This window comes from Sceloporus occidentalis, unplaced genomic scaffold (genome assembly GCF_023333645.1).
Source record: "Sceloporus occidentalis isolate IW3139 unplaced genomic scaffold, rSceOcc1.0.p SCAF_4, whole genome shotgun sequence".
In the NCBI taxonomy this organism is placed as follows: domain Eukaryota; kingdom Metazoa; phylum Chordata; class Lepidosauria; order Squamata; family Phrynosomatidae; genus Sceloporus; species Sceloporus occidentalis.
Window position 1 is genome coordinate 30,949,648 of NW_028316984.1, and position 26,583 is coordinate 30,976,230.

The 26,583-nt window shown below is 39.9% G+C and overlaps 1 protein-coding gene across 4 annotated transcripts in view; it reads left to right on the forward strand.

Moving 5' to 3' along the window:
- NCKAP1 (NCK associated protein 1) overlaps positions 1-26,583 on the forward strand; it is an 86,738-nt gene that overhangs the window by 30,524 nt on the left and 29,631 nt on the right. For 2 of the 4 annotated variants that reach the window (XM_089519618.1, XM_089519620.1), the window contains 14 exons: positions 1,866-1,958; positions 2,212-2,268; positions 3,320-3,462; positions 4,435-4,525; positions 5,696-5,833; positions 7,717-7,765; positions 8,748-8,904; positions 9,857-9,913; positions 10,767-10,863; positions 11,007-11,113; positions 13,181-13,313; positions 14,709-14,790; positions 16,721-16,779; positions 25,074-25,219. In XM_089519618.1, the coding sequence (XP_089375744.1) occupies positions 1,866-1,958; positions 2,212-2,268; positions 3,320-3,462; positions 4,435-4,525; positions 5,696-5,833; positions 7,717-7,765; positions 8,748-8,904; positions 9,857-9,913; positions 10,767-10,863; positions 11,007-11,113; positions 13,181-13,313; positions 14,709-14,790; positions 16,721-16,779; positions 25,074-25,219 (1,409 nt within the window). The remainder of the gene's footprint in view (positions 1-1,865; positions 1,959-2,211; positions 2,269-3,319; positions 3,463-4,434; positions 4,526-5,695; positions 5,834-7,716; positions 7,766-8,747; positions 8,905-9,856; positions 9,914-10,766; positions 10,864-11,006; positions 11,114-13,180; positions 13,314-14,708; positions 14,791-16,720; positions 16,780-25,073; positions 25,220-26,583) is intronic. The other 2 variants (XM_089519619.1, XM_089519621.1) reach the window with 1 other exon arrangement.

Here is a 26,583-nt window from a genome sequence, read left to right on the forward strand (position 1 = left end):
TTTCCTTGGTTTAGTTACCTGCAGTCAGCCACAGTCTGAAAATACTACATAGTCTCCCTTTAGCTGTTTTTGTTCTCTGCAGTTTCAGTTACCCATGGTCAATTATGGTCCAAAAACATTTCTGGTATAGGATTTGGTACTGTCTGTGGTTTCAGGAACCCACTGAGGATCTTGGAACATATCACCAATGGAGAAGAAGGGACTACTGTATATGAACTTTGCTGAAAATATTGTCTGAAAATATACTCTTATGTCTACTGAATATTCTTCTATTCATATCCTTCTCTTCCATTTCCTTGCCAGTGTCTAACATGCTAGCCTCTTGCTTCTTTTTCATCTTTATTTCTTTTGTTGCTTGTGTTTTAATGTATATTGTGTTATATGGGACTGGTTAAAGAACCGTTACTGTATTTTATGTTTGTATCTACATTTTATTTTGCATGCTTAACGTGGCTTTTCCTGGATATTCTTTTTGGTAAGTTCTGAATTTTAAAAGTGTATTGTTTTTCTGTAGTAAAATCTGTAAACTCTGCTATCACCTCTTTTCCCACCTCAAGAAATCTGTCCTTATTTTCGTCATGCTGAGTTGTGCTCATAAATGGTTTTCCTTTGGCTAAATATCTCTATAACCAACACTTGTCTTTAACACTTTCTGATTTTGTCTTTAGCACTTCTGTATAACTATTTTGGAACTAATGTGTACTAACTTCCTGGTAGCTAGTGCTTATTAGGGGGAAATTTTAGTTGCTGTATTTGGCTACAGTCTCTCCTGCTGTGCCCAGGGGGATTGTGGAGTGTAATAGTGCCTCTTTGCTTTCTCCCACTCCTTGCCTCGTGCCGACAGACAGGCATGCACATGCTCACTGCAGTATGCTGCCCATTGCCTTGAATGGAAGGCTGACTTGCTTCACGCTTCCTCATCTGCTCCTCTTTCTCCAAGCCAGATCCTGGTTTGGAGAAGGAGGACTAGAAAGGAAAAGCACACCAATCCATTCCTTCCCTGATGACTGCCAGCAATGTGGTAGGTATGCCTCAGCTAATGAAGCCTCTGAGATCCAAGTCTTTTTGCAGAGGCTTTTGAACACATGTGACTACACATCAGACAGGAGACTTAACTCTATAAACTGATTACAAAATGTTCACTGGAATTAAAATAGACATATTTCCAGCATAGAATGGATAAATGCTGCCAGTTGAGGAGGAGGGAGTGGCTGAAGGAAATTTTGAAAGCCACTTTGGTAGGATAAACCTTTGAGTTGAGGTTCTCAGAAACTCAGCTTGACTCCTTCAACAGACGCCTGAGAGAACTGTGCTCATCTAGCTTGCTGTAGTGAAGTGCTATATGATAAAGGGAAAGGCAAGACAGGCAGGCGTCCATGAGTTTTGGAAGAAGCCTTGAAATAGTATGTAGAAGATTCAAAGTGTTTTTGTTTATTTATGGAACGCTTACCTGACCTGGTTACTTCTTCACATATGCATATTGTTATTTTTGAATTTAAAAAGTTTGCTGAAATGTGTTGCCTGCTCTTTGTGGGGAGGCGGCAGCACAGGAACCTTATAATTATTGTTACTGTGTTTATTCTGCCTCTGGTACAAGATTTTCTGTAAAAGAGGTAATGTGCCACATAACATCTGTTTCATTAACTGAGGTATACCTGTAAATGGGAAGAATGGAAGAAGATTGCATTGAGGTTAAGGCAGGAAGGACTGCCATAGTTTTTTTTAAAAAACTATGCAAACATGGGGACCTTGGTATCAGAAATATAGTAAGATTTGTATAGACATTCCACTTTGTGCAAAACTTGGATTTCTGGAAAATTATCTGTTGGTTCCAAGAACTGTGTATGTATGTTTTTCATTTACAGCAACAGCTTGCTCAGTTGCAGAAAGAGAAATCAGAGATTCTGAAGAATCTGGCTTTATATTACTTCACATTTGTTGATGTTATGGAATTTAAGGTAAGGCACCATAAGTGCAAATCAGCTGTTCTCTTAGGGATTCTTTTAGGGTGTCATAAAAATTCATATCAAGCACAGCTTAAATTGTGAATCGTATTTTTTAAATGCAGTGATTTCTGCGCTAAATTAATTGATAATATGTATATTATTTTGTAAAATGTGCATTGATCTTGCCTTATTTTAGATATAGGAAGAAATACCCAGTACTAGTACTGGTAAAATGTTTGATTATTTTTTCCCTTTTCTTCCAAAGGATCATGTATGTGAACTGCTCAACACTATTGATGTTTGCCAAGTCTTCTTTGATATTGTAAGTGTGTGAGGATTTAAAAAACTCTAACAAATGGTTAAAAGTGTGTTTAGAAAATGATTATACACATTTACTAGTGTGTAAGACAATTTGAACGTAAAAGATAGTACTTCCACGTATTTGATATATTGTTCTTCAGTAAACAGTGGTGTACAAAGTAAAGCAAAAATACTTGTAATTACAAATCAAATAGCAACATAATGAGAAAAAAGCTAAATTTAAGAAAGAATGGTAAAAGTATGGAAGAATTAAAAAAATATTTTTACCTGGTGCCAAAAAAGACATCAGAGTTGGCATCATGAAAGACTTTTAACGTTAGGACACCAAAATCACCAAAAGTGTGCTTTGATGCATAAAAATAAATATCTCCATTCCTGACCTATCTCAGTTTTGGCAACACTGAGACCCTGAGAATAGCATCTATGACAAGTTCATATGGGAGGAAGTGGGCCCAAAGATACCTTGGTCCTAAGCTCTTCAGGGCACTTTCCCCCAACCTATAGCATCCTGTTGTACTCCGCCATCATGGCCCATTCTCCAGTCTGAGGGAGACCCGTTTAACACTTTATAAATTGATAACAGCACTTCGTATTGTGAGTGGAAAGAACTGGGAACCGGTGTTAGTCCTGGGCTTTTCACTACTTGCAGTAAGAAGGGAAGATAGCAAATTATTCCTGTAACTCATTATTAATGTACTAATTGTGATTAGGTCCATTGATATTCACCACAGCCTAAGCTAGCATGTAGAAATACTCTATTCACTTAGCTGGGCATAAATCCATTGAGTTCACTGTAATTTTGGAATAGGCATTTTGGAGAACAAAGTTCTTCATGAACCATGTTGAATACTTCAATACATTTAAAATGTGTCAGTAAATGTTTTTACTTACATAGGATCTTTCAAATACACAAAATATATGAAGGGTTGGAACTGAAGATGCCAAAAATAATCTGATAAATTATTATATGTTATTTTAATCTGGTATCTGACATTATCATAAATATGCATAGAAAATATTCACAGAACAACCCCCTTTTTCTTTCATTTTAGACTGTAAACTTTGATTTAACAAAGAACTACCTAGATTTAATCATAACCTACACAACACTAATGATATTGCTGTCTCGAATTGAGGAACGGAAGGCCATCATAGGATTGTACAACTATGCTCATGAAATGACACATGGAGCAAGGTAAATGCATCCTACACTGGTGGTTTATTGAGAATTGGATTACAGATGAGTTTTGATTTACATCAGGGGTGTTTTCCTGGACTTCTGATATAAATAGAGACATGAAAATTGGGGGAGGGGGAGCCAAATCTATAGGGAATCATAGGAGACCAGCTGGCTTTCACACTACGTAGTTGTACTGTTACCATTCCACTTCAGCCTATGGAATCCCAGAATCCTCTTACCTATCCAGAGAATTTTGAATACCTTTCCATAAACTGCAAAGCTCAGGACTCCATAAGATGTTGCCATGGCTTTTAATCAAAATACTGTAATTGTGTGTAGTGTAAAAGGGTTCTAGAAGGATATATTCTGCTAAAGATGAAGTAGCCACAAAGGTAGCAATTTTATTTAACTGACCACCAATTTTAAAGAGGTTTAAAGCAAAAATGTAAGAGCTTACTTTTTCCAGGTTAGAAAAACCTCTCCCTCCCAGTTGATAAGACCCTAATTGCTCAAACCTTACCTAAGCAAGCAGAGGAGGCCCTTTAGAGCCACAAGAGAATGTCAAGATTCCATTTTCTTCATCCTCCTCTTGCCACCCCTTCTAAGCAGGCAAAGGAAACCCTTTCCTCCAAGGCAAGATTCGAGCTTCCTCTTCCATTCTCACATTCCCCCTTCTAAACAGGCAAAAGAAATCCCGTCGTTTCTTCCCCAACTTAGACAAGTAGGAGAAACCCAGTCCATCCAGCTTTTCTTACTGTTCAAAACTCCATGCCAAAATTCCAAACAGCCTTACTTCTCTTTTTTGCCCTCCTTGTTTCGCTCAACTGCATAGATGGGTTGGGAGAGATGTGCATTGGGGGATAAGACTTTTATTCATTAATTTCTGAAGAAATGTAAATTGCATTGTTACACATTGGGACAACACAGATTGTGGCTTGCTTTTATGTTGTAGAATATGTTTCCCTTAATTTCATTTATTGCCTTTAGTGATAGGGAATACCCGCGTCTTGGCCAGATGATTGTGGACTATGAGAATCCTTTGAAGAAAATGATGGAGGAATTTGTACCACACAGTAAAGTATGTGCAAACTGTCTCACAGGAAAAAAAAGTTTGTGTTTTTAAAATAATCCAGATCAAACAGCTCATAATTAACATATCAACATTTCCTGTCTTCTGTGTCTATCTCTGTTTATTTTCTGTAGACACATACAGTCAGCCCTTCATGTCCATAGATTTTTTATCCATGGATTCATGGCTTGAAAATATTTTGAAAATACGGTCATCCCTTCCAATTCCGTTCTGGACCACCCTCCTGCAAATTGGAAAAATCACCAATATTGGGGCCCCATTGATTACAACGGGGGTGCATTCCTGTGTGCAGTGCTGCGTGCGTGCACCATTATGCCCGTCCTGGCTTGCCATCCACAAAAGACCAAGGGACATGAATGGCAAGACCACGAATCGGGAGAGATGACTGTATATACATTTCAATATGGAAAGCTTATTTTTGTCATTTTATATAAGGAACATCATTTTACTATGCCACTGTATTGAATGGGACTTGAGCATCCACAAATTTTGGTATCCATAGCGGGTCCTGGAAACAAACTCCAATGGATACCAAGGGCCCACTGTGAAACTTTCTTCCTTTCCTACTTTATAAGTTCTTGTTCACAGCAAGCAGTATGCCATATTTACCACAGTTTTCTAGGATGTTTGGAGTTACTGCAGCTTCTGTTTGCTCACAGAATACACTCCTCAAATGCATAAAATAAAAAGGGTTAGGTTGAAGTCACAGCTGGTTGGTAGCTGATTCCAGTCCTATCCTACAGACAGAATATTCTTGCCAGGTGGCAAAAAAGCATGCCTTATAAAGCCTCTGATATTTTTCTAGTTATAATTCTGGAATACGTGACAATATTTTATTTAGTAACACTCAAACACAACAAGTATTTGAACTAGATCATTAAATTCTTCAAATTGTTTGTCATGCAGGTATATGTGCAGCCTTGTAACACCTTCTTTTAGGTCTATGCAAGTTAAGGAAAGTTGTATTAAAGCACAAGCTATTGTGTGTGTGTGTGCGCGCACACACACACACACACATATGGATAGTAATGTTTTGTATATCTGAAATGTGACCATTAGATACTTGAACATACGGTGATTAGAAAATTATGTTTCTTGTGCTCAATTGTAGATTGTTTGAAACAGTGTTTATATATTTACAATTTTTATATCTTCTAGGCTCTTTCAGATGCCCTAATATCACTCCAGATGGTCTATCCTCGGCGAAACCTTTCAGCTGACCAGTGGAGAAACGCACAGCTTTTGAGCCTCATCAGTGCTCCTAGCACAATGCTCAATCCTGCACAGTCAGACACAGTATGATACATTCCTTTGATTTTAAGTCTCTTGAACTTAATGGGTTGGATTGAGAGATCGGTCTGCATAACATGGCTAATGGCAAATGTAGTTCAATCTCAACAGTATCCCTGCTCAGTGTGGTATGGAGTCCTAGATAGAGAAGCAAGATGACAGAAAATAGAGGAGCCGCTCTAGGTGGCTCCCTTTTTGCGGCATCATAAAGGCTGTGACACAGCCCTATGATGCCTCTTCTGCCCAGAAGCGTGTGGGCGCTTGGGCGCCCTTACGTCATAGAAACTGCAGCCTTGTGACGTAAGCGCAGCAATATTAGGGCTCAGCGCATATGGATGCTGAGCAGCATCGAGCCCTAATATCGCCACAAATGGCTCATCTGTACTGGGCCTTAGTTTCCATATTTTAGTTTTTATGAATGCTTTTTGTCTGCTTGGCACCACGGAGGACTAGAAGAGACAAAATAATTGTCTTAGTTTTACTAATGTTTGCGTTTTTTCTGTTTTATTGATCTGTTTTGCCTGCTTCTCGTAAGAGGGTCCTTACAGTTGAGGTGTTAACATAATGTTATAGCTCCATTTTCTATTTGTAATTCTTTTCTGAATCTACAATCTACAATGTATTGTTATTATTCCAAACATGATAATTTTATATCAAACTAAATTATTACATTTGGTGTTCCTAAAAGAACAAAGAAACTTTCAGCCCATAAGGGTACCAATGCTGTTTCCCCTGCCTATTTTTTAAACTCCCCCCCATCCCATGCAAAAAACAGGAAGAACCCCCCCCCCCCTCTTAACATGATGTCAAAATTTCTGGAAATGTTACATCTCTACCTGCAGTGAAGTTTGTTTTGTGGTCTTGAGATACATTTTTGAAAAATTTTGCTTAAAAAAAGTTTCTGCTCAATGCTTCATAATATCCAAGACAAAATAATTATCCTAATAATATTATTTGTATCAAGGTCTCAGGACAGATTTAAAGCTCATTCACACTTAAGCTGGATTTCATTTAAGGATTGTGGGAACAAGAGAGTTTACAGGTGGCTACCACTCCTCCATGGGAGCTATGTATACAAGTGTTATAAGTAGGATGGCCAGGCTGCTTCACTTTCCCAGGATGCTTATACTGGAATCATTGTGAATATGAGTCATTCCTTAGGTAAACACAGGTTGGGAAGTGTGTAACAAATTCAGAGTGGGTAACAAGCAGGCTTTTTAAGAATTTGTCAGTTCTGCATCAGAAGTATTTTCTGTGTGTTCTACTAGCTGGATTATTTCATTGAATTGATAGCATGATTATTCCATTGAATTGAAAAGTTTCACCATAGAGTTATAACCAGTCTGTCCTGGCTGTCAGATTTGTAATTCTGAGTTGACAACATCTGTCCTGGGGGTTGACTTTGACAGTGTCACTACAGGTGTGCTCAGACTCAGGATCAACAGTTGTTGATAAATTTAGAACAGGCATGGAGAAGCCTAAACTACGTATCCTAAACCCTTTTTGCAGCTCTGTTTTAGCTGCAAATTGTCCTCCTCTAAAATAAATAACACTTTCCCTTTAGAGTTCTGCTAGCTGTAAAGAGTTTATTTAGTCAACCTTGTGTTAGGATACTGTATACAAACTCATATATTAACTAGACCAGTCCACAGGCCATCAGCTACCGGTCCCTCATGAGTCTTTAGGAAAGAAAGAAACAGTTATAGCCAATGGGCACAAATCTAATACTGCTCCCTGGCAGATGTGGGGGGCGAGGGAAAGAATTGTTGTTTCCCACATCAGATAGTTTGAGATACACTAAACTAAACTATTCTCTCTCTCTCTCTCTCTCTCTCTCTCTCTCTCTCTCTCTCTCTCTTTTTATGACAACCTTTTTATTTTACACACAGATGCCATGTGAATACCTCTCTCTGGATGCAATGGAGAAATGGATAATCTGTAAGTTTAAATCTTCTATTGAAATACTTTCTTTTTCTCCCCGTTGTTTTCAAGTATGAGTGGACTCAGAGAGGCAGTGCTAAATCTGCACTGTAGCTGCAATTAATCGAATAGGAGACTTCAAGGCCCTGGACCTAGTATTCTTCTGAAAATTTCCCTTAAGAGCCTCACCTAGGGTAACTGTTATGACACCCTCAATATGATGATGATCAGCTTTTTCCTCTGTATTCACTGTTTCTAATCCAAGTCAAAATCAACACTCACTTAGCATTAACAAAGGGAGGGTGGAGAAACTGTGGCTGGGATATGGAATGTATTGTTTTGATCCTTTTCCTTAGTTAAGCGACAGGATTTATTACAGTTCTATTAGTTATGATTACTCAGCTAAAGATACTATAGAGATGAACCAAAGTTAAGCATATCCATCAGAAAAGTGTTGCACTTAAGTTTCACTTCTGTTTCTGTCATTGAAATCAATGAAAATTTAAAGTGTTTACCCTTGGTTGGCTCATTTCTGATATGTTTTGTTGAATGGGTAGTTCATGTATGTTTACATTTTGTAGACCTTAAATGTTCTGGAAAGAATAGAAGTGGGTACACTAGAAGATCCTGTGAAGCTGTCACTTTAGATAGGAACCTATCCTCTAAAAATATATCTGATGTCAGTACTGCCAATGTTATCACCAGGGTTTTCACATTACATTCCACTATGTGCTTGCTGTATTAAATTTTCCTCCTAAACATGTTTTTCTAATCTTTGCAAGCATGTTAAGAAAACTGTGTATTAAAGTAGAAGTAGCTTGAGGAACCACATGTTGCCTGCAGTAAAATTAATACGTGTATATGCTATTTCAAGTTTGTTCTGGGACTAATCAAACAAATATCTAAATATAAATTATTGTATAACTTTAATTATCTGTTTTACATTTATTTTCATCAGTTGTTACATCTCTTCAAATTCCTTTTTTTCCTCTTCTCAAAGTTGGATTTATTTTGTGCCATGGAATCCTGAATAGTGATGCAACAGCTTTGACCCTTTGGAAGCTTGCCCTTCAAAGCAGCTCTTGTTTGGCTCTGTTTCGGGATGAAGTTTTCCATATTCACAAAGCTGCAGAAGACCTGTTTGTAAACATAAGAGGGTACAATTCTTTTTAAATAGACTATATTTCATTGCACCTGCAAAGGACCTTGAGTTCCTGGAGGATGCCTTTTGTTGTGTCTGGCCATAGGGACATAACCAAATGCTTCTCTGATGCCCCCCTCCCCACCAGCCATTAAATGGCCATGGAGGGGGACCCTGCAGAATAAATTTGAGTCTGGAGAGGAGGGGGATAGTGAATTACTACCTCCACAACAGCAACAAAAAGTTCAGTGTTCAGATTTACCTTCCAGTTGTGCTTGCATATGTCAACAGGATACCATCCAATATTCGGTCCTTCCCAGCTTTGCAAAAAGAGATGTCAAGTTCCTTACTCAGTTCTTCATAAGTCTTTCATTCTAAATAGGTGGCCTTAATTGTTCATCATGGAAACCTTTATCCCTGAATAGAATAGAATCATAGATATGGAAAAGACTTCAAAGACCATCCAGTTCGGCCCTGCCATGTAGGAAAACACACTCAAAACACCCCCAACAGATGGCCATCCAGCTTCAGTTTTAGAAAAACCTAACAAGGAACGAGTTCCGCTGTCCAGCAGCTCTTTCTGTCAGGAAGTTCCTCCTACTGTTAAGATGGGATCTCTTTCTGTATTGCATCCATTGCTCTATGTCCTAGTCACTGGCACAGCAGAAAATAAGCTTGTTCCATCCTCAATATGACATCCTTTCAAATATTTAAACAGGGCTATCATGTAACTTCTTAACCTTATCTTCTTCATGCTAAACATACTCAGTTCCCTAAGCTGTTCCTCATAGGACATGATCTCTAGACCTTTCACCATTTTGGTTGCCCTGCTCCAGACAGTTGAAGGAAGTTTTTTCCTGCCCTCTATGATTATACTGAGGAGGAGGGGTGGGGTTTTTGGTTGGTTGGTTTGCAAATTTTTTTTAAAAATCACCAGCATGTTTATAGATTTTTATTTACTCTTGCAGCTATAACAAACGCATTAATGACATAAGGGAATGCAAAGAAGCTGCTGTATCACATGCGTAAGTATCCTGTAAAGTAACTTTTATAAAATATTACTGATTACACACTTCAGTCATATTTTATGCCTGTATCAGTTAAGAGGCTGTGGTTTAAAGTTCCCAAATCATAAAAAGGTTATTCACAAAAAGGCCACTTTCTCTGCACTGTCCCATCTGCAGCTTACCGTCTCTCCTTATGAGCAAAACTGGCTCCTGACTATCTATGTAGTATGATCTTTGGAGTCAAGTCTGTATTTTGTATCACAGTTCCCACTCTGTACTGCCTTACAAACGTGGTCTGTTCTTGAATAGTGTATATTGTAATATTTGGATCAGAGGCATGCAAAACAGGTTTTGCAAAATTCTCTTAGGGTTAAAGCAATCTTTGATTTCTTACAGACTTTATAGAATTGTTACGGTATATACTTATGTAGACTACTGCCCACTTCATTAGATTATAAAGTGTTATCTACAATTTCAGATGTATATATTGGGGGTGGGATGGACAGGGTAGTAGATAGTAAAAATATTTTATAAATCCTTTGCCATGCCTCATTTCTCCTCAGCATTTTGTAATTGTCTCAGAATTCAAAGAAAGAGTTAAAAGTATATCAAATGTTAAAAACAAACCTTATATAGTGTTTGCTTTTTTGTTAGTTTCTTTAAACTGCCACTGGTAGCATAATAATACTTTGTCTTTACCATTTTGTTAGTGTTTTATCACAAGGAACAACATGTGCATACTGCATTTGTTGTATAGTATTTGAATTGCTTTCATATGACTGTGGGCTACTGTAGACCCCAACACAACCTGAACGATCTTTAAAATCCAGTATGTTTGTGACTGATCACAGCATTTCTGTTCTCTCAACAGTGGATCAATGCATAGAGAAAGACGCAAGTTTTTACGGTCTGCATTGAAAGAATTAGCCACTGTCTTGTCAGATCAGCCAGGGTTGTTGGGTCCCAAGGTAAATATGTTATATTTAAAGAAACTGAATTTCTCACATTCATCTTTAAAAATTATTTCTTGCATGGTCATAGTCAAACCATATAGCTACATGTAATTTGTATGTAAAAAGAAACACTTTAATTCTTCCCCCCTCCTCCCTAGGCACTTTTTGTATTTATGGCATTATCCTTTGCTCGTGATGAAATTATTTGGCTTCTTCGACATGCAGATAACATGCCTAAGAAGAGCGCAGATGATTTTATAGATAAGTAAGTTTATATTTAGTGTTGCATTTTTAGTCATCCTGTTTGCACTGAACATAATTATATTACATTCTGATATCTTCTTGTAGCAAATTGTGGGATGGAGTGTCTTGATACATAAAGGATTTCCCCCTGCTGTCTAAGTTTGGACTCAATTGGTTCTATCCCTCAGTGTCTTAAATCAGGAATGGAAAAATGTTGGTGGGCCCAGGTTACAGTTTTAACCCTCATTCCATGGGATTCACTGCAGGCCACAAGCCCTTTAAGGTTTTATCCCTTCAAACTGTAAGTGACTAAAAGGTTTTTTTAAAAAAAATTAGGAAAGGTATAACCTTGTTTTAGAGAAAGACACTGTTTTAGAGAAGCATGATGTTTCCCCCTTGGCAGCATCAGTTGGGTTCATAGAGTAATGCAGATAAGATCTACAGGCCACATAATGTGATGATGGCCATATGCGACCCATTAAGTACATGCTGTCCACTTCTTTTTTGAACTCCCTTAGCTGAAGGTGGATGAAAGACCTTTGTGAAAATAAAATTCATTCAGTTATATTTTCATATATGCTTTGAATTTAAATCATACATCTCAGGATGTATGCAGGCATTTTGGTTTGAGAGTATGTGATGCCAATGCCATGTTAAACTAGTATAATACACATCTATAATACATAAAAGCAAGACTGCAGTAGAAGTGCTCACTTTTATTTATTTCAATTATTTCTGTATCACCAGTCACTGAAGTTTACAATTAACAAGAATAAAATAAGAAAGGATGTTGTTGTTGATGTTGTTGTGTGCCTCTTAAGTCATTTTTTAATTATGGTAACCCTAAGGCGACCCTATCATAGGGTTTTCTTGGCAAGGGGGTTTGCCATTGCCATCCTCCGAGGCTGAGAGAGTGTGACTTGTCCAAGGTCTGATTTTTCTTTTTTCTTTCTTTTTTTCTTTTTTGGTCAATCTGGGAATTGAACATACAAGCCAAAGACAACAATGCAGCAATTAAAATAAAATAGGGCAGAGCATGGGCTGATTTCCAAAAGCCAGCTGAAATAAGAAATATTTTACTTTTGTATGGAAAGCAGCACAAGGGTTGTTCAGATTCCCAATGAATAAAAAGCTCCATTAATATTGGAGTTCAAACAGAACTCCTCTAAGGGATTACTATCTTATCCCCTGTCTCCAAAATGAAAACTGGACCATGGTTTCATCAGCAGATCTGAAGCAGATCAGAGACTGAGAGGGTGGAAGTTAAGAAGCATCTGACACTGCCGAGTTGTGGGGTTTTTTTCTTAGTTCTTCTTTGAGAGTGAAATACTGAGGCTGAACTAAATGGGCAGTGGACAGATTAGTTGCAAGTAATGATATATTGCCATCAGTCTAGAGAGTTTACCTGGTTTCAGTATTTTCTGAAGACATTTTGATTAGGAGATTCTGCCTATCTGCATATATAGTGTTGTATTTCAGACCAGTCTTTGAAATCACATGAAGTCTCAAAAGCAACCTGACATTCACTTTTTGGGTTGGGTGGAAGCTGTTTGATTGGGAGAAGAGGCGGAAATGAAAGACCCATGGAACATTAAGATTTAGTTACATAAGTAAATGATTACAGGAAACAGCTTCATGATGCACATAAACCACATTAGTATGTGATACATAGTTTTCCAGGTGTGTACATTTGTTTCTGCAATCACATTTTCAAAAAAAACAACCATGATACCACAAAAAAAAAAAAAAAAACCAACAAACTTTTAATATTTGTTCAGCTTGATCCTAAAATAATAATCCTTTCAGGATAAAATTGGCTGTGTTTCAACAAGATAACCATGGCAGACAGTTGACAGGAAAAAGTTGTCACAGTCTTAAAATCCTACTGCTATAAGAACTAGAGTGCCAAAGTTTCCTTCTAATATCAGTACAATACAAGAAAAAATACATCTGTTCCACAGACCTTGGTTTTAAATATATTTTATTGAACCTCTAAAACATATTCATTTTTTCCCCTCATACACACATATGCACTACACTTTTTACTTTCTTTGTATTAATCAACATTGTATTTTGATTTGTTCCTAAGGCACATAGCAGAGCTGATTTTCTACATGGAAGAACTCAGAGCACATGTACGAAAATATGGCCCAGTTATGCAAAGATATTATGTGCAATACCTGTCAGGTTTTGATGCAGTTGTCTTAAATGAGCTTGTGCAGGTGAGTGATGAGCATTTTCCCACAAGAGATAATACTTTTACATAGGTTCCAAGGGCTGAGTTCTTAAGGTCTGAGCTCTTGATTTTTGACTTAGTGAGAAAACACTAAGTTAATAGTCCTGTAACTTTTTTCTTATTCAGTGGGATGTGGCCTTACATTAGGCTAGCCCAAAATTAAAACAGACTATACCAAAGACACATTACAAAGATGCCTTAAGGATTACCTATTTTACCTAGAGACTGGTCATATATGGACAAAGTCTTTCAGTAGCCACTAGATGGAGCTCAGATTTTGTACATAACTGAATATTTGTATGTTCAAAATTAAAACTAGCTATTCATCTATTTTCAGATATAAAACTGTCTGCATTTGAAAATGTATTTCTGTTAAATGTAATAACATAATGTCAGAACATATTATGTACCAGGTAGGATGTGTGGAGGCAAAATAATTAGAGTATGAGCAAGCAATGTTTCTTCCCTCGCCTCCCAGTTACTTATATATGTTACAACTTCTGACTTGAAAAAGTCCTTGAAGGCCTAAAGTTGTTAATATTTTTAATTTCCCTGTCTGCACTAAAAACTTTCAGATCAATATTATATAGAATTAATATTCATTATTTTTACCTAATATTAAAAATATGCTGTTATTTACTCAAAATGAAACTATAAAGAGCACAAGCTTGGTAGGCAAAGGATCTGGTAGCACCTTTGAGACTAACTGAAAGAAACAAACTGGTAACATAAGCTCTTGTAGACTTCAGCCTACCGGTACTTCCTCACATGTTTGCAATATTACAAGCTTGGTAAAGTAGTGACATTGGCTTGATGAAACATTACTAATCACCTTTCACAATCATATGTCAGAGAAGTAATTTCATTTTTTTAATTGGCAAGGAAGTTCTTATATTTTATGGACAGATATTTTTCTGGAAGCAATTCTTGCATATATCCCATCCCTCCTCCTTTTTCACATTTGTACCACTTTTCCTCCATTGAGGCTCTCTTCTTCCTCATTTCATCATTACAACAACCCTTTGAGGAGGCTAGGCTGAGAAAATTTCTAGCCTGTGGTCCCCCAGTGAGGTTCATGGCTCAGAGGGGGACTGGAATCTTTATCTCCCAAATCTCAGCCCTACACCCTAACCAATATGCCAAACTGACATTTTGCTCTACTCACTCCTGTATACAGGCGTACACATTTTGCATGTTTACTCTTAACACTTCTTACTCTTCATCCCACTCAAACATGCACAAACACTAAGCTCTGGTGGCAGATGGTCTGGCAGGGAAGCTTCCTAATAGGCTGTAAAGTACATATATGTTATCTTTTCCACTGCATTTGTTTTTTATTTCTATAAAATATTGTTTTCCTGTTTGTTTATTTTTAAATTAGAATCTTTCAGTCTGCCCTGAAGATGAATCCATCATCATGTCCTCATTTGTAAACACTATGACTTCTTTAAGTGTGAAACAAGGTAAATATGTTTAAGCTGTCCACCTGAAGAATAACTAACATCAGCCTTAGCAGCATGCAAGGATTTTGGAACGAGTGTGATTTACAAAAGTAGTTTTACTGTATATACTCATGTATAAGTCTAGAAATTTTAGTCAAAAAATTGACCCCAAAAACCTAGGTCAACTTATCCACGGGTGAATGAAAATTCTATATTTTAACTCTTATTAAAAAGGGAACCATCTCCTGGTGAAAGGCAAGAGAGCAATTTGCCCTGGGAGCATTGACGTCCCTCTATTCTCTCTTCCATCCAGCCTTTAGAGTGAGCCAAAACAGTTATGCTTGCCATAATTTTGTAGGTTCTTTGGCATTGTTTTTCTTTGCTTCATCATTTAGATCCATTGTTGCATGTACTCAAGTTTCATCCTTGACTTATCTAAGGGTCATATCAAAATCCATAATTTTGCCCCCCAAACCTGCCCTTGACTATACATGAGGTTGACTTATAGTCAAGTATATACAGTAATCTGTATTCCCTATTATAAACTACTTTTACACCACCACTCCTCCAGTCACCATGTCCTCAGGTTCTGAAGACTGCATACACCCACTCACTTTTCAAAATTTTCTACAGTTGTCCTTCACCCAGAGTCCAGTTACATATTCAAGTATCCTTGGACAATCCCACTATTCCTCTCCACTTTCATGGGATGATCTGCCAATCATTCCTGTTAAAAAGTAAGCTCACATTGGTACAATAAAATTTATTCTCAAAGTGAAGGGTACTGTTTCCCTCTGTTTTTGCAGGGGCTCTTCCCAGTTCATATTTTATACTCATTTGTACATTCTGCCCAGTACAGATGGACAAGAGCATAGTTCAGATATTCTGCTTCATAAGATGTCTTGGAAAGTATCAGTAGTACCCTTGTTTTTAGAGATGTACAAAATAAGTTATGTTGTAATAAGGAACATATTTTTTGCAGAATATTCTGACTAGCAGCATTTCAGGACTAAAGCCCTAATATAAAACTTTTTTTAAAAAAGGAGGTAAAATATCTAAACTTTGATTTTTGTTTTGTAGCATGATTAAATATGTTGAATTAGAACTCTGTATGTGTGTGCATGCATGTATAGAAAAACTGCAGTGCTACCAGTAGAGCTGATAATGACCAGAAAAATTAATTGTGTTAAATATGAGTAGAGATCTTACATCTTCACATAGCTTTTAGTTTTATGCCCTTCCACTGCCCAGCAGCTGTCAAGCCCTGGAAGGAGCCCCTACTTCTGTTGGTTACTGATGGAGAAGGGACAGAAGCAGGAGGTGATTCAGGCCATTGAGAAACAGTTGGTCTCAGGCTGCATCCGCACTGGGGAAATAATCGGTTTAACCCTGCTTTAACTGCCATGGCTTGATGCAATGGAATTCTGGGAATGGTAGTTTATTGTTGTATCATTGCTCTGGTGACTCAACAAAGTACCATTCCCAGAATTCCATCGCGTTGAGCCATCCATGGCAGTTTAAAGCGGTAACAAATGATTATTTCTCCAGAGGGGATCCAGCTTCAGTTTTATCAGGGGATGAAATGACTCTGCACACTCCAATGGAGTATGCCTTTTCTTTCCTCCAAGAGCCCAGGGCAGCCAGGTTTTCATTTTCTTAATCAATTCCACACTCGGTTTTCCCTATCAGTAAGCAACAGCACCAAGGAATCCCTCCAAAGACCTGAAAGCTGCCTAGAGGTGGGAGATGTTTGGACGGAGTGCAAGGGCAAGAAAATGGCTCTCTGCACCCTGTCCAATAAGGAACTTACATGATTGTAAGATGCACTTTAATGCATATAATTACTAACAGAACGCCAGATATCATGTGCTAAGAACTAGATGGTTCTCTTCCTGTCTGCTTTAAGAGTGTGCATTAAAGTGTTAATATTTCATTTTCCTCCATGATGCAGTTGAAGATGGAGAGGTATTTGATTTCCGAGGAATGAGACTTGATTGGTTTAGATTACAGGTGAGAATTATCTTTCTGCGATCCTAAATGCAATATTTCTATTCATGTACTATAAAATATATCAATTATTCAACAAAGGTGGTTTAAAATAATTGATTTAAAATTCATTTTGCATATTTCTTGAAAAAGCATTCAAACCAGTTGTTCCCTACAGTAATCAATGAACAGGCAGCCTTATTTGTATGAAATATGAACCTTTGAATATACTGTATTTTCTGGCATATAAGACTGCTTTTTAACCCAGGAAAATCTTCTCAAAAGTCGGGGGTTGTCTTATACGCCGGGTGTCATCTTATAGGGCAGGTGCTGAAACTTCTGAGCCGGACTGGAGAATCTGCAGTCGCCGCATATAGTGGGGGGAGCTCAAAAATGGCCACGGCCACATCCCCACCATATGCAACGATCGTATGAAAGCAGCTACCGCTCTGATAGTCTTGCAGACAGGGAGGGCTGGGCCGGCAGGGAGAGCTGACCAATCCAAGCAGGCTTTGTATACAACAAGGGTTCCTGCTAAGTACCTACATGTCATTTGAATTAAAATTACCATATTGAAATCAAATCTGATGTTTTTTTAATTTTTATTTGGTATGCGTTGGAAGAGGGGTAGTCTTATACAGTGAGTATATCCCAAACTCTATATTTCAACTGGAAAAGTTGAGGGTTGTCTTATACGCCCAGTTGTCTTATATGCCGGAAAATACGGTACTTCATGGTTCTTGTAAATAACATGTCACGTGTGGAGTCATTAAAAGAAATTAGTCTAAAATAAGCTAGATAATCTTGCCAGTCAACTTTACAGAGGTTGTGATCCTTCACAACCTGTGTGAAATTTAACACTGTACACATGCAGCTCCAAATGTCTCCCTACCCAGCAGCTGTCAATCTCCAGGGAAGTAGAAAAGTCATTGTTTCTCTTCCTCATTCTCTAAAGAACTGCAAAAGGAATGAGAGTCAAGTCTGCACTGTTCAGTCATCTCCCTTCCATGGCCATAGCAAACAGTGCCCCCCACCTCCTGAGGTGGGGGTTTGACAGCTGCTGAAATGGGAAGACATTGGACAGAGCACAAGAAGCTAGTCTCTTGTACCCCTCCCAAAACATGACACATATTGCATGTAACCTAGAGCCATTTTAGTGACCTCGGAAGGATGCAGCCTTGAGTCAAGCCTGAGCCCTTGGGTGGTATTGAACTTGCAATCTTATGGTTTGTGAGTGGCTGCAGTACAGGCATTTAACCACTGCGCCACCAGGGCTCTTTTTATAGTAAACCTGCCCCTTCAACTCATTCATGCTAAATCTACTTTTCCTCAAGAAAACATTACTCAGCTAGCTGAATACTTTGTTAGAATTGTTCTTCCTCAGTCTCTTCCTCAATTCCCCACATCAAAGGATTCTTTAAAGCTGTTGCTTTTCCTCCAACTCCTCCATCTCTCGTATCAGTCCATCTTTTCCAAGAAGCAAGATATTGTTTTGTTTACCATCAAGTCTTCCCTCAGGAAGCCACCAGGACCATAAACTATGACTCTCCCCTACCATTGTCCATTTGTTCCCGCTTTGCATTTCATTCAGATTACAGCCCCCTTTCCAATTCGTCCCAAGCATATTCCCATTCCGTTTCTTGTCTCCCTTCATTCGTGTATCTCTTTAATAAATAATAAATAATAAAATTTTTATTTATATACCGCCCTTCCAACAGATCAGGGCGGTTAACAACAGGATAAAAACAATGGTAAAAAACATCATCAGTACATACAAATTCAATAGAAAACAGAAAAGCCCCGAATTAGCCAATCCCCTTGCCAGTGAAGAGGAAGGAGGCCCATTGGACTTTAGTCGGGGAATGCAATACAGAAAAGGAAGGTCTTTAGATCCCTTCTAAATTGGGCCAGGGAGGTGGCCGAGCGGAGCTCTATGGGCAACGTATTCCAGAGGGCCGGGGCAGCGATGGAGAATGTCTTCCTAGTAGTGGAGACAAGCCTAGCCCCGGGAACTCTAAGTAGTTGCTGCCCAGATGTTCTGAGGGTGCGGGACGGAATGTATGGGGAGAGGCGGTCCTTCAGGTATCCTGGGCCCAAGCCATTTAGGGCTTTATAGGTCATCACCAACACCTTATATTGTGCCCGGAAGCGAATCGGCAGCCAATGCAGATCTTTTAACACCGGTGTAATGTGGCTGGCCCTGGAGGTACCAGTGACCAGCCTGGCTGCCATGTTTTGTACCATTTGTAGCTTCCAGGTTTGGTATAAGGGTTGCCCCATGTAGAGTGCGTTGCAGAAATCCAGTCTCGAGGTTACCAGAGCATGTACCACAGTTTCAAGGTCCCTCTGGGCCAGGTATGGGCGCAGCTGGCGAATAAGCCGAAGCTGATGACAGGTGCTCTTGACCGCCGCATTCACCTGAGCAGTCAGGTGAAGGGACGAGTCAAGAAGCACCCCCAGACTGCGCACGGAGTCCTTCACTGGGAGCGTGACCCCGTTCAGGACAGGTGGAACCACCGCCATTCCTGGGCCAGGGGAACCTATCACGAGTACCTCCGTTTTCTCTGGATTCAGCTTGAGTCGGTTTTCCCTCATCCAGCCCATTACTGACTCCAGACAGGCCACGAGAGGAGAGACGCCATTCTCAGTCACTGCATCAGTCGGAGACATAGAGAAGATTATTTGGGTGTCATCAGCGTACTGATAACCCCGCGCCCCATGTCTCCGGATGATCTCTCCCAGCGGTTTCATGTAAATGTTAAATAGCATGGGAGACAGAATGGCTCCTTGAGGGACCCCAGTTTTAAGGGCCCTCTCATTGGAGCACACGTCTCCCAGCTGCACCATCTGGGACCTCCCAGAGAGGTAGGACCGGAACCACTGGAGCGCAGTGCCCCCGATTCCCACCTCTGCCAGGCGCCCCAGAAGGATACCATGGTCTATGGTATCGAAAGCCGCTGAGATGTCCAAGAGCACCAACAGGGACACGCTTCCCCTGTCGATGCCCAGACGGAGATCATCGACCAAGGCGACCATGGCCGTCTCAACCCCGTAACCCGCCCGAAAGCCAGTTTGAAATGGGTCCAGATAATCCATTTCATCCAAGACCGCCTGAAGCTGGATTGCAACCGCCCTCTCGATCACCTTCCCCAAGAATGGCAGCAGTGAAACTGGCCGATAATTATTATGTACCAGGGGGTCGAGGGAGGGCTTTTTTAATAAAGGTTTTACAATGGCCAATTTAAGAGCAGATGGAAATTGCCCTTCCCTCAAAGATGTATTAATAATCCAGCGTAACAGTAAAGTCACAGCCGGTCCCCCCTGGGCCGCTAGCCACGAGGGACAGGGATCGAGAGAGCAGGTCGTCTTCCGAACACTTCCAAGGATCTTGTCCACATCATCGGTACTTACCAACTCAAACCGATCCAGTTTAACAAAGTCCACGGAGGCTCTGGATGCCTCTACCCTAGGTTCTGCTTGAATGTCGGCGTTAAGACCTTCGCTTATCCGAGAGGTTTTATCCGCGAAGAAGTTATTAAATTGGTCACAGCAGGCCTTAGAAGGTTCAAAGATCTGGTTCGGGGCAGGAGGGAGCTGAGTTAGCTCCCTGACTACCCTGAACAACTCTGCTGGACGCGACTCCGCGGACGCGATACGAGCACCATAGAACGAGTTCTTAGCTGCTCGTATCGCCTCTCCGTAGTCCTCTAACAGTTGGTCTAGGAGAGTCTTGTCGTCTAAGCGAAGGTGTTTCCGCCAACGGTACTCTAGCCGTCGCAGTTCCCGCTTCCTTGCCCGGAGATCTTCCGTATACCAGGGCTTACGTTTGGAAGCGGGTCTGAGAGGGCGCTTGGGAGCGATACTGTGTATAGCCCTCGAGAGACCGGTATTCCAAATACCAGTCAGGGCATCAACAGAGTCGCCGTCACTACCAACCATGTATCCCTCTAGGGCTTCCTGGAACCTTTTGGGTTCCATCAGCCTTCGAGGGTGGACCATCCTAATAGGTCCACCGCCCCCGGGAGGGATCTGGGTAACGACCTTGATTTTTGCCTCTACCAGGAAGTGATCCGTCCATGGCAGGGGGGAAATATTAGTTATTTCCACCCACGGATTTTCCGCACCCGAGCAGAAGACCAAATCAAGAGTATTACCCGCACAATGCGTGGGACCCGAAATCAGCTGGGACAGGCCCATGGCCGCCATGGTATCCATGAATTCGCGAGCTGCACCGGGTGGAACATAGCTGGCCGTGAGGGAGATGTTGAAGTCGCCCAGGACAAGTAGCCTGGGTGTCTCCAGCATCAGTTCAGCGACCAGCTGTGTCAGCTCGTTAAGGGAGTCCGTTAGCGCACGGGGTGGCCGATACACCAACAGAATCCCTAGACTTTCCCTCGCTTTTAGGGTCAGGTAAATACACTCGATATAGGATGTCTGTCGGATGTGGTTCCTGGTGAGGGACACGGTGTTCCTATGTATCAAGGCCACACACACCCCCGCCCACCTAACCTGGGCTGGTCCTTCACCGAGAACCCGGCAGGCAGGGCCTGAGCCCACACAGCATCCCCTTCAGGCCCAAGCCAGGTCTCGGTAATGCAAGCCAGATCGCAACTTTGGTCCTCCAGCAGATCGTGGAGGATGTGGGACTTGTTGTTGATCGATCTGGCATTGCACAGGAGCAACGACAGGGTTTGTGGCACGGTTGGAGTGACCCTCAGGTCCCTTAGGTTGGGAGGGGGACAGGAAGGAGAGATAGATATGACGCATCGATCTCGCCTTCCCCTGGAACGCAAGTCCCTTCTCCCACCGCCATACCTCCCCCTGCCCCACACAACCTCAATGGGAGCTCCGCTCGTAGCGATGTTATCCCCTTCCTCCCCAGCCCATGCATCCCCCACATCCATAACCTCCCCCCACCCTTCTCCAGCAATTCAGAGAGCAGAGGTTAGCCACCTCAGGCATCCTCTGCTCTAAGGCTAACCCGACCCTCCCTTTAGTTAACTATAGCACTATTTCCCCACATCAGATTACTTCTATTTCTCTATATCATCCTATTACTACATCACTATTTCTTGTCATGCCAGATTCATAACTTCTGGGTATGACACTCACACACCCTAGTGATGAATTACATTGCAAGTTTGCAAATGTATGGATTTTTAACAGCAAACCCAGTTCTGCACTGGCGTGGCAGGTCTAAATTAGGTGGTTTGGTATTAATATGTAGACCCAATAGATTTCTCACTTGCCATTAATAATGACAGCCTAATGCCAACAGTAATACATAATGTATGCATCTAAACTTAGCAGATTAAATAACAGTAAGGTTTTTCATAAAATAAACTGTACCCAGGGACGTAGTCAGGATTTTAGGAAGGAGGGGTCCAGACTAAGTGCCACCATTATAATGGGGCTTGGGCGTGGCGACGCAGCAGCACACACCATTTTACTAATGGAAGGGGGGTCCAGACCCCAAGAACCCCCCCTTGGCTACGTCCCTGCTGTACCCATTGCTTAAATGCGGCCATTGTTTAAAACAGGAGTGCAAGATAATATCAGATCATTACAGGAAGTACAAAATAAAGTGATAAAGACAGAAGTCTGTAATAACAGAGCTGTGCGCCAAATCAGAGTTGAGAAGGTTATGCCCTGTGCTTCAACATTTTATTACACATGGTCAAAGAGAACCTTTGTAAGAAGGTCACATTGTCAGCCACTAAGCCAGTAATTTTTCTTGGAAGTTGTTTTTGAGATAATGTAAAAGGCCTTGGTTTTCTTCAGTTGTTCAAAGAAATTGTAAAGGCAAAGCAGGGTTGGAAAAACATGCTCTTCCTTTTAAGTAATGCTGGCTTTAGAGTATTATTTCCTTTCAAAAATAAGACAAAATATGCTTAAAGCTCTATATTTGAATTTGGGCCCAGGAAGTCTTTGGATTTAAAATAAGATTTTATGAGTGGGCTGTTTTTTAAGTAACATCTGCAGCAGTAGCAAAATGTCCCATGACTTTGATCCCTGTTGGGTGTCACCCTGAAAATATTTAAAGAGGGGAAATATTCTTAAGAATAGTTTTTGTAAATACAAAGTGGACTCTTTGTAATATAATAGACAAATAGACCTTGCTTCATTCTATCTTCAAATAAATTTTACACTGTTAATCTATGCTTTCAAAAATAACCACATTTTTAGTAAGACAGAAACACTAATCCTCATGCTACTTATGGGGAATAGTTAGAGAAAATTGAAATTTGTCTGAAAGAAAGGTGTAGTGAAAGTGTAGTCTTTTCTTCATGGCTTCTTACACAATTGATCAGCATATGAGCAGAGCCCTGCATGTAACCTTTTAGAGCAGTGGTTTTCAACCTTCCTAATGCCGCAACCCTTTAATACAGTTCCTCGTGTTGTGGTGATCCCCAGCCATAAAATTACTTTCATTGCTACTTCATAACTGTAATTTTGCTACTGTTTTCCGATGGTCTTAGGTGACCCCTGTGAAAGTGTAGTTTGGCCCCCCAAAGGGGTCTCGACCCACAGGTTGAGAACCTCTGTTTTAGAGTAATAGCAATAGCAACAGTAGCTTCATTTATATACCACTTCACACCACCTAAGCAGTCTCTAAGTGGTTTACAACTGTAAGCTAATTGCCCCCAACAAGCTGGGTATTCATTTTTAGCGACCTCAGAAGGATGCAACCTTGAGTCAAGCCTGAGCCCTTGGCTGGTATTGAACTTGCCATCTTACGGTTTGTGAGTGGCTGCAGTACAGGCATTTAACCACTGCGCCACCAGGGCTCTTTGGATAGTAACCCTGCCCCTTCAACTCATTCATGCTAAATCTACTTTTCCTCAAGAAAACGTTACTCAGCTAGCTGAATACTTTGTTAGAATTGTTCTTCCTCAGTCTCTTCCTCAATTCTTCCTCAATCTGTTCATGAATATTTTTTTCACTATCTCTCCATACCTTCTATGGGTGGTGCTCTGGCCTTACCTGCACCTCTCATGGGAGAAAAATTACACTTGTGTTTTGTCTAGGAAAGGGTCTTAATATTTAGGAACCAAATGAGGTAGATTGTTAGTGAAAAATTGTTTACTTTATTTGACAGTGTAGTACATGACTGGTTCAGCAGGTAGTAATGGACCCTGCATACTGAGCTGTTTTTGTCACATTATTCAGCTGCTACTTTTGGGGCTGGAAGAACGCTGAATGGGCTGCAGCGTGTGGTTGCCGCAGTCTCGATCTGACAAACAAAGGAGCAACGCAGAGCCACTCCTTTAGGGCTGTCTGTTTTCAGCCTGCCAAAATAAAACATAAAATGATTTCTCTCTTCCAGAGTCTTTCACCAGCTATGTCTCAAATAGTGATTTCCATGGGTTGATGTATTTGCCTTTCCAGAAAATGTTAAATGTCCCAGTTTTTCAGCTGGGTAGGAGGGGGTTATAACATCTCTAGAGGACACTTCCATTTTTCATGGTCTTGTCATTTTCTGTACAAGGTATTAGTCAAGATCAGGGTGAAGGGGACCAACCACATACTGATCAGTCCTTAGTGGCTCAGACAGTTGTTATTCATTTCTGTTATGCTGATATCCAAGCAATAGTGCCTGTGCCACTCAAGCAACAGTAACCTTTTAACACAGAAATTTGGTAGGATTTGTGTCTGCAGCCATAAGTAGTGGTGTGTTGCTAATTCAGCTGAGCCATTTACCTTTATAACACATCATTGACTCATTGTCAAAGAAACGGGAAGGATGTTCATTTGTATGAACTGACCTTTCTTCATTTTTGGCATGTTGATACACCACCAATGAATCAGCTAATCATCTATGTGCGAGAGTCAGAAACCAAAAAGAATTAAGAACAGGTTGATTACCTGTAACTGTGGTTCTTTGAGTGATCATCTCTGAACTTACACAACTTGCACCCTCCTTCCCCTCTTCATGTCCCATCAGATTTTTTTTTTTCTTGCAACAGATTATGGAACTGAGAGAAGTAACTTTGATGTTCCCAGTAGGAGAGGCAGGGTTATTGCCAAAAACTCTAAAAGGCACTAGACCAATTTCATTAATTTTGTAGTTATTTACTTATTAATTTATATCCTGCCCTATGTCAAAAGGCTTACATTTGAGTGAGTTCACAAATAACGACTTGAAGAACCGCAGTTATTTGCAGACATTTTTTAACCTATCCAATTTTGATCTTTTTTTAAATTAAACTGTGTATAAAAATCAAATAGTGATCAAGTCGCAGAGAAGAATTAAAACTCAGTCTAGGAACTGTCAACTGTGAATTACTATATATTGTGAATTACCCTTTTATCCATAGGCCTATACTAGTGTTTCTAAGGCTTCACTTAGTCTTGCAGACCACAGAGAACTTGGAAAGATGATGAACACAATCATTTTCCACACAAAAATGGTAGATTCTTTAGTGGAAATGTTGGTGGAAACATCTGATCTTTCTATATTTTGGTAAGTCGTTTAATTCAGTTCTAAAACATTTTGTGTTTTATTTCATAAGAGTTGGTGAAATCTGATGGAAACTGTTTGGGGCATGTTTTCTAGCCCCATAGGCCTCTTCTCAATAATACCAAAATTACATGAAATGGGTAAATTTCACAGTGCAAATTGTAAAATGCTATGCTTGTTTCAAATGCTGTAAAACAGCCATTACTAGGCTATATTCCGATAGCCTAACTTTCCTGGGAGGAAGCTCTGTTGAATGCAGTTGCACTTACTTATAAACTGACAGATCAGGATTGCTCCATGAAGAAATCTGATGCACTGCAGTCTGATAAACAGTATGGAAGTGAGTAATCTTAACCTAACTTGCAAAGCAAAAAATGTAGAAACTACTTATATTACACCTAGTAATACATGCTCACTTGATTCATTTTGCTGGTCTAGTAAGTAGGTGATGGAAGGATTTAATAATTTGTTCTTTTTTCTTTTTGCCTTAAATATTCATGCCCTGGTTACTTTCTTGCCAGATTATTGTAACATGCTCTGTGTGGGGTTACCCTTAAAGATGTTTCAGAAACTTCAGTCAATGTTGCATGTACCTGCCTGGTTATTTCATGGGGCAACTAAGCATCTGAAGCATATCCCTCTAAGTTTACATCGGCTGTCTTGGCTCCTATCTGCTTCTGGTTCAGATGCAAAAACTATTTGAATAACTGCTTGTCTGGCAGTTGTTTGAGGTCAGCCATGAGATCTTTTAAAAATAATATTAACAACACTGACGACAACCAAAAAAAAAACCCCAGTACATTCAGCTGAAAACAACTGTGTTGGCTCTGTCTGCTTTTTTGCATACTCAGCAATAGGGTTGATCCTCGAGTTAACTTGATCCTCGAGTTAATGGGGGCAGAAGGCAGGGAAGGTCTTCTTAAGTGGTGCCCTCTTGACTCTGTAAAGTGCCATCACAATATAGAACTGTCTCCCTCTCTTCTTTCCTTTTATGCATGTTCCCTAATACTTCTTTTAATTTTAAACCACTTGTAATACCAGGTTTGGCTGATTTAACATAATGGCTCTTATTTTAATTGCTCCAAAAATATTTTATTACATTCTGATTGTGTTTTATGCTGGTCTTTTGGTTTAAACATTTGGTTGGTTTTGTTTGTTTTTGTGTTAATATTGAGATAATATTGACTAAATCATTTTGTTTAAAAATTCCTGTTTTATGTTGATTTTTGAAAACTTGGTTTGAAATGTAACATGAATTTCAGTTTTATGCATTTATCTTTGACCAGTTCACTAATAGTCTACGTTGTTAGGAATTCAAACCTTTTGTTGATTAAATCTGGTACATATGTTGGGTAATTTTCAATTAT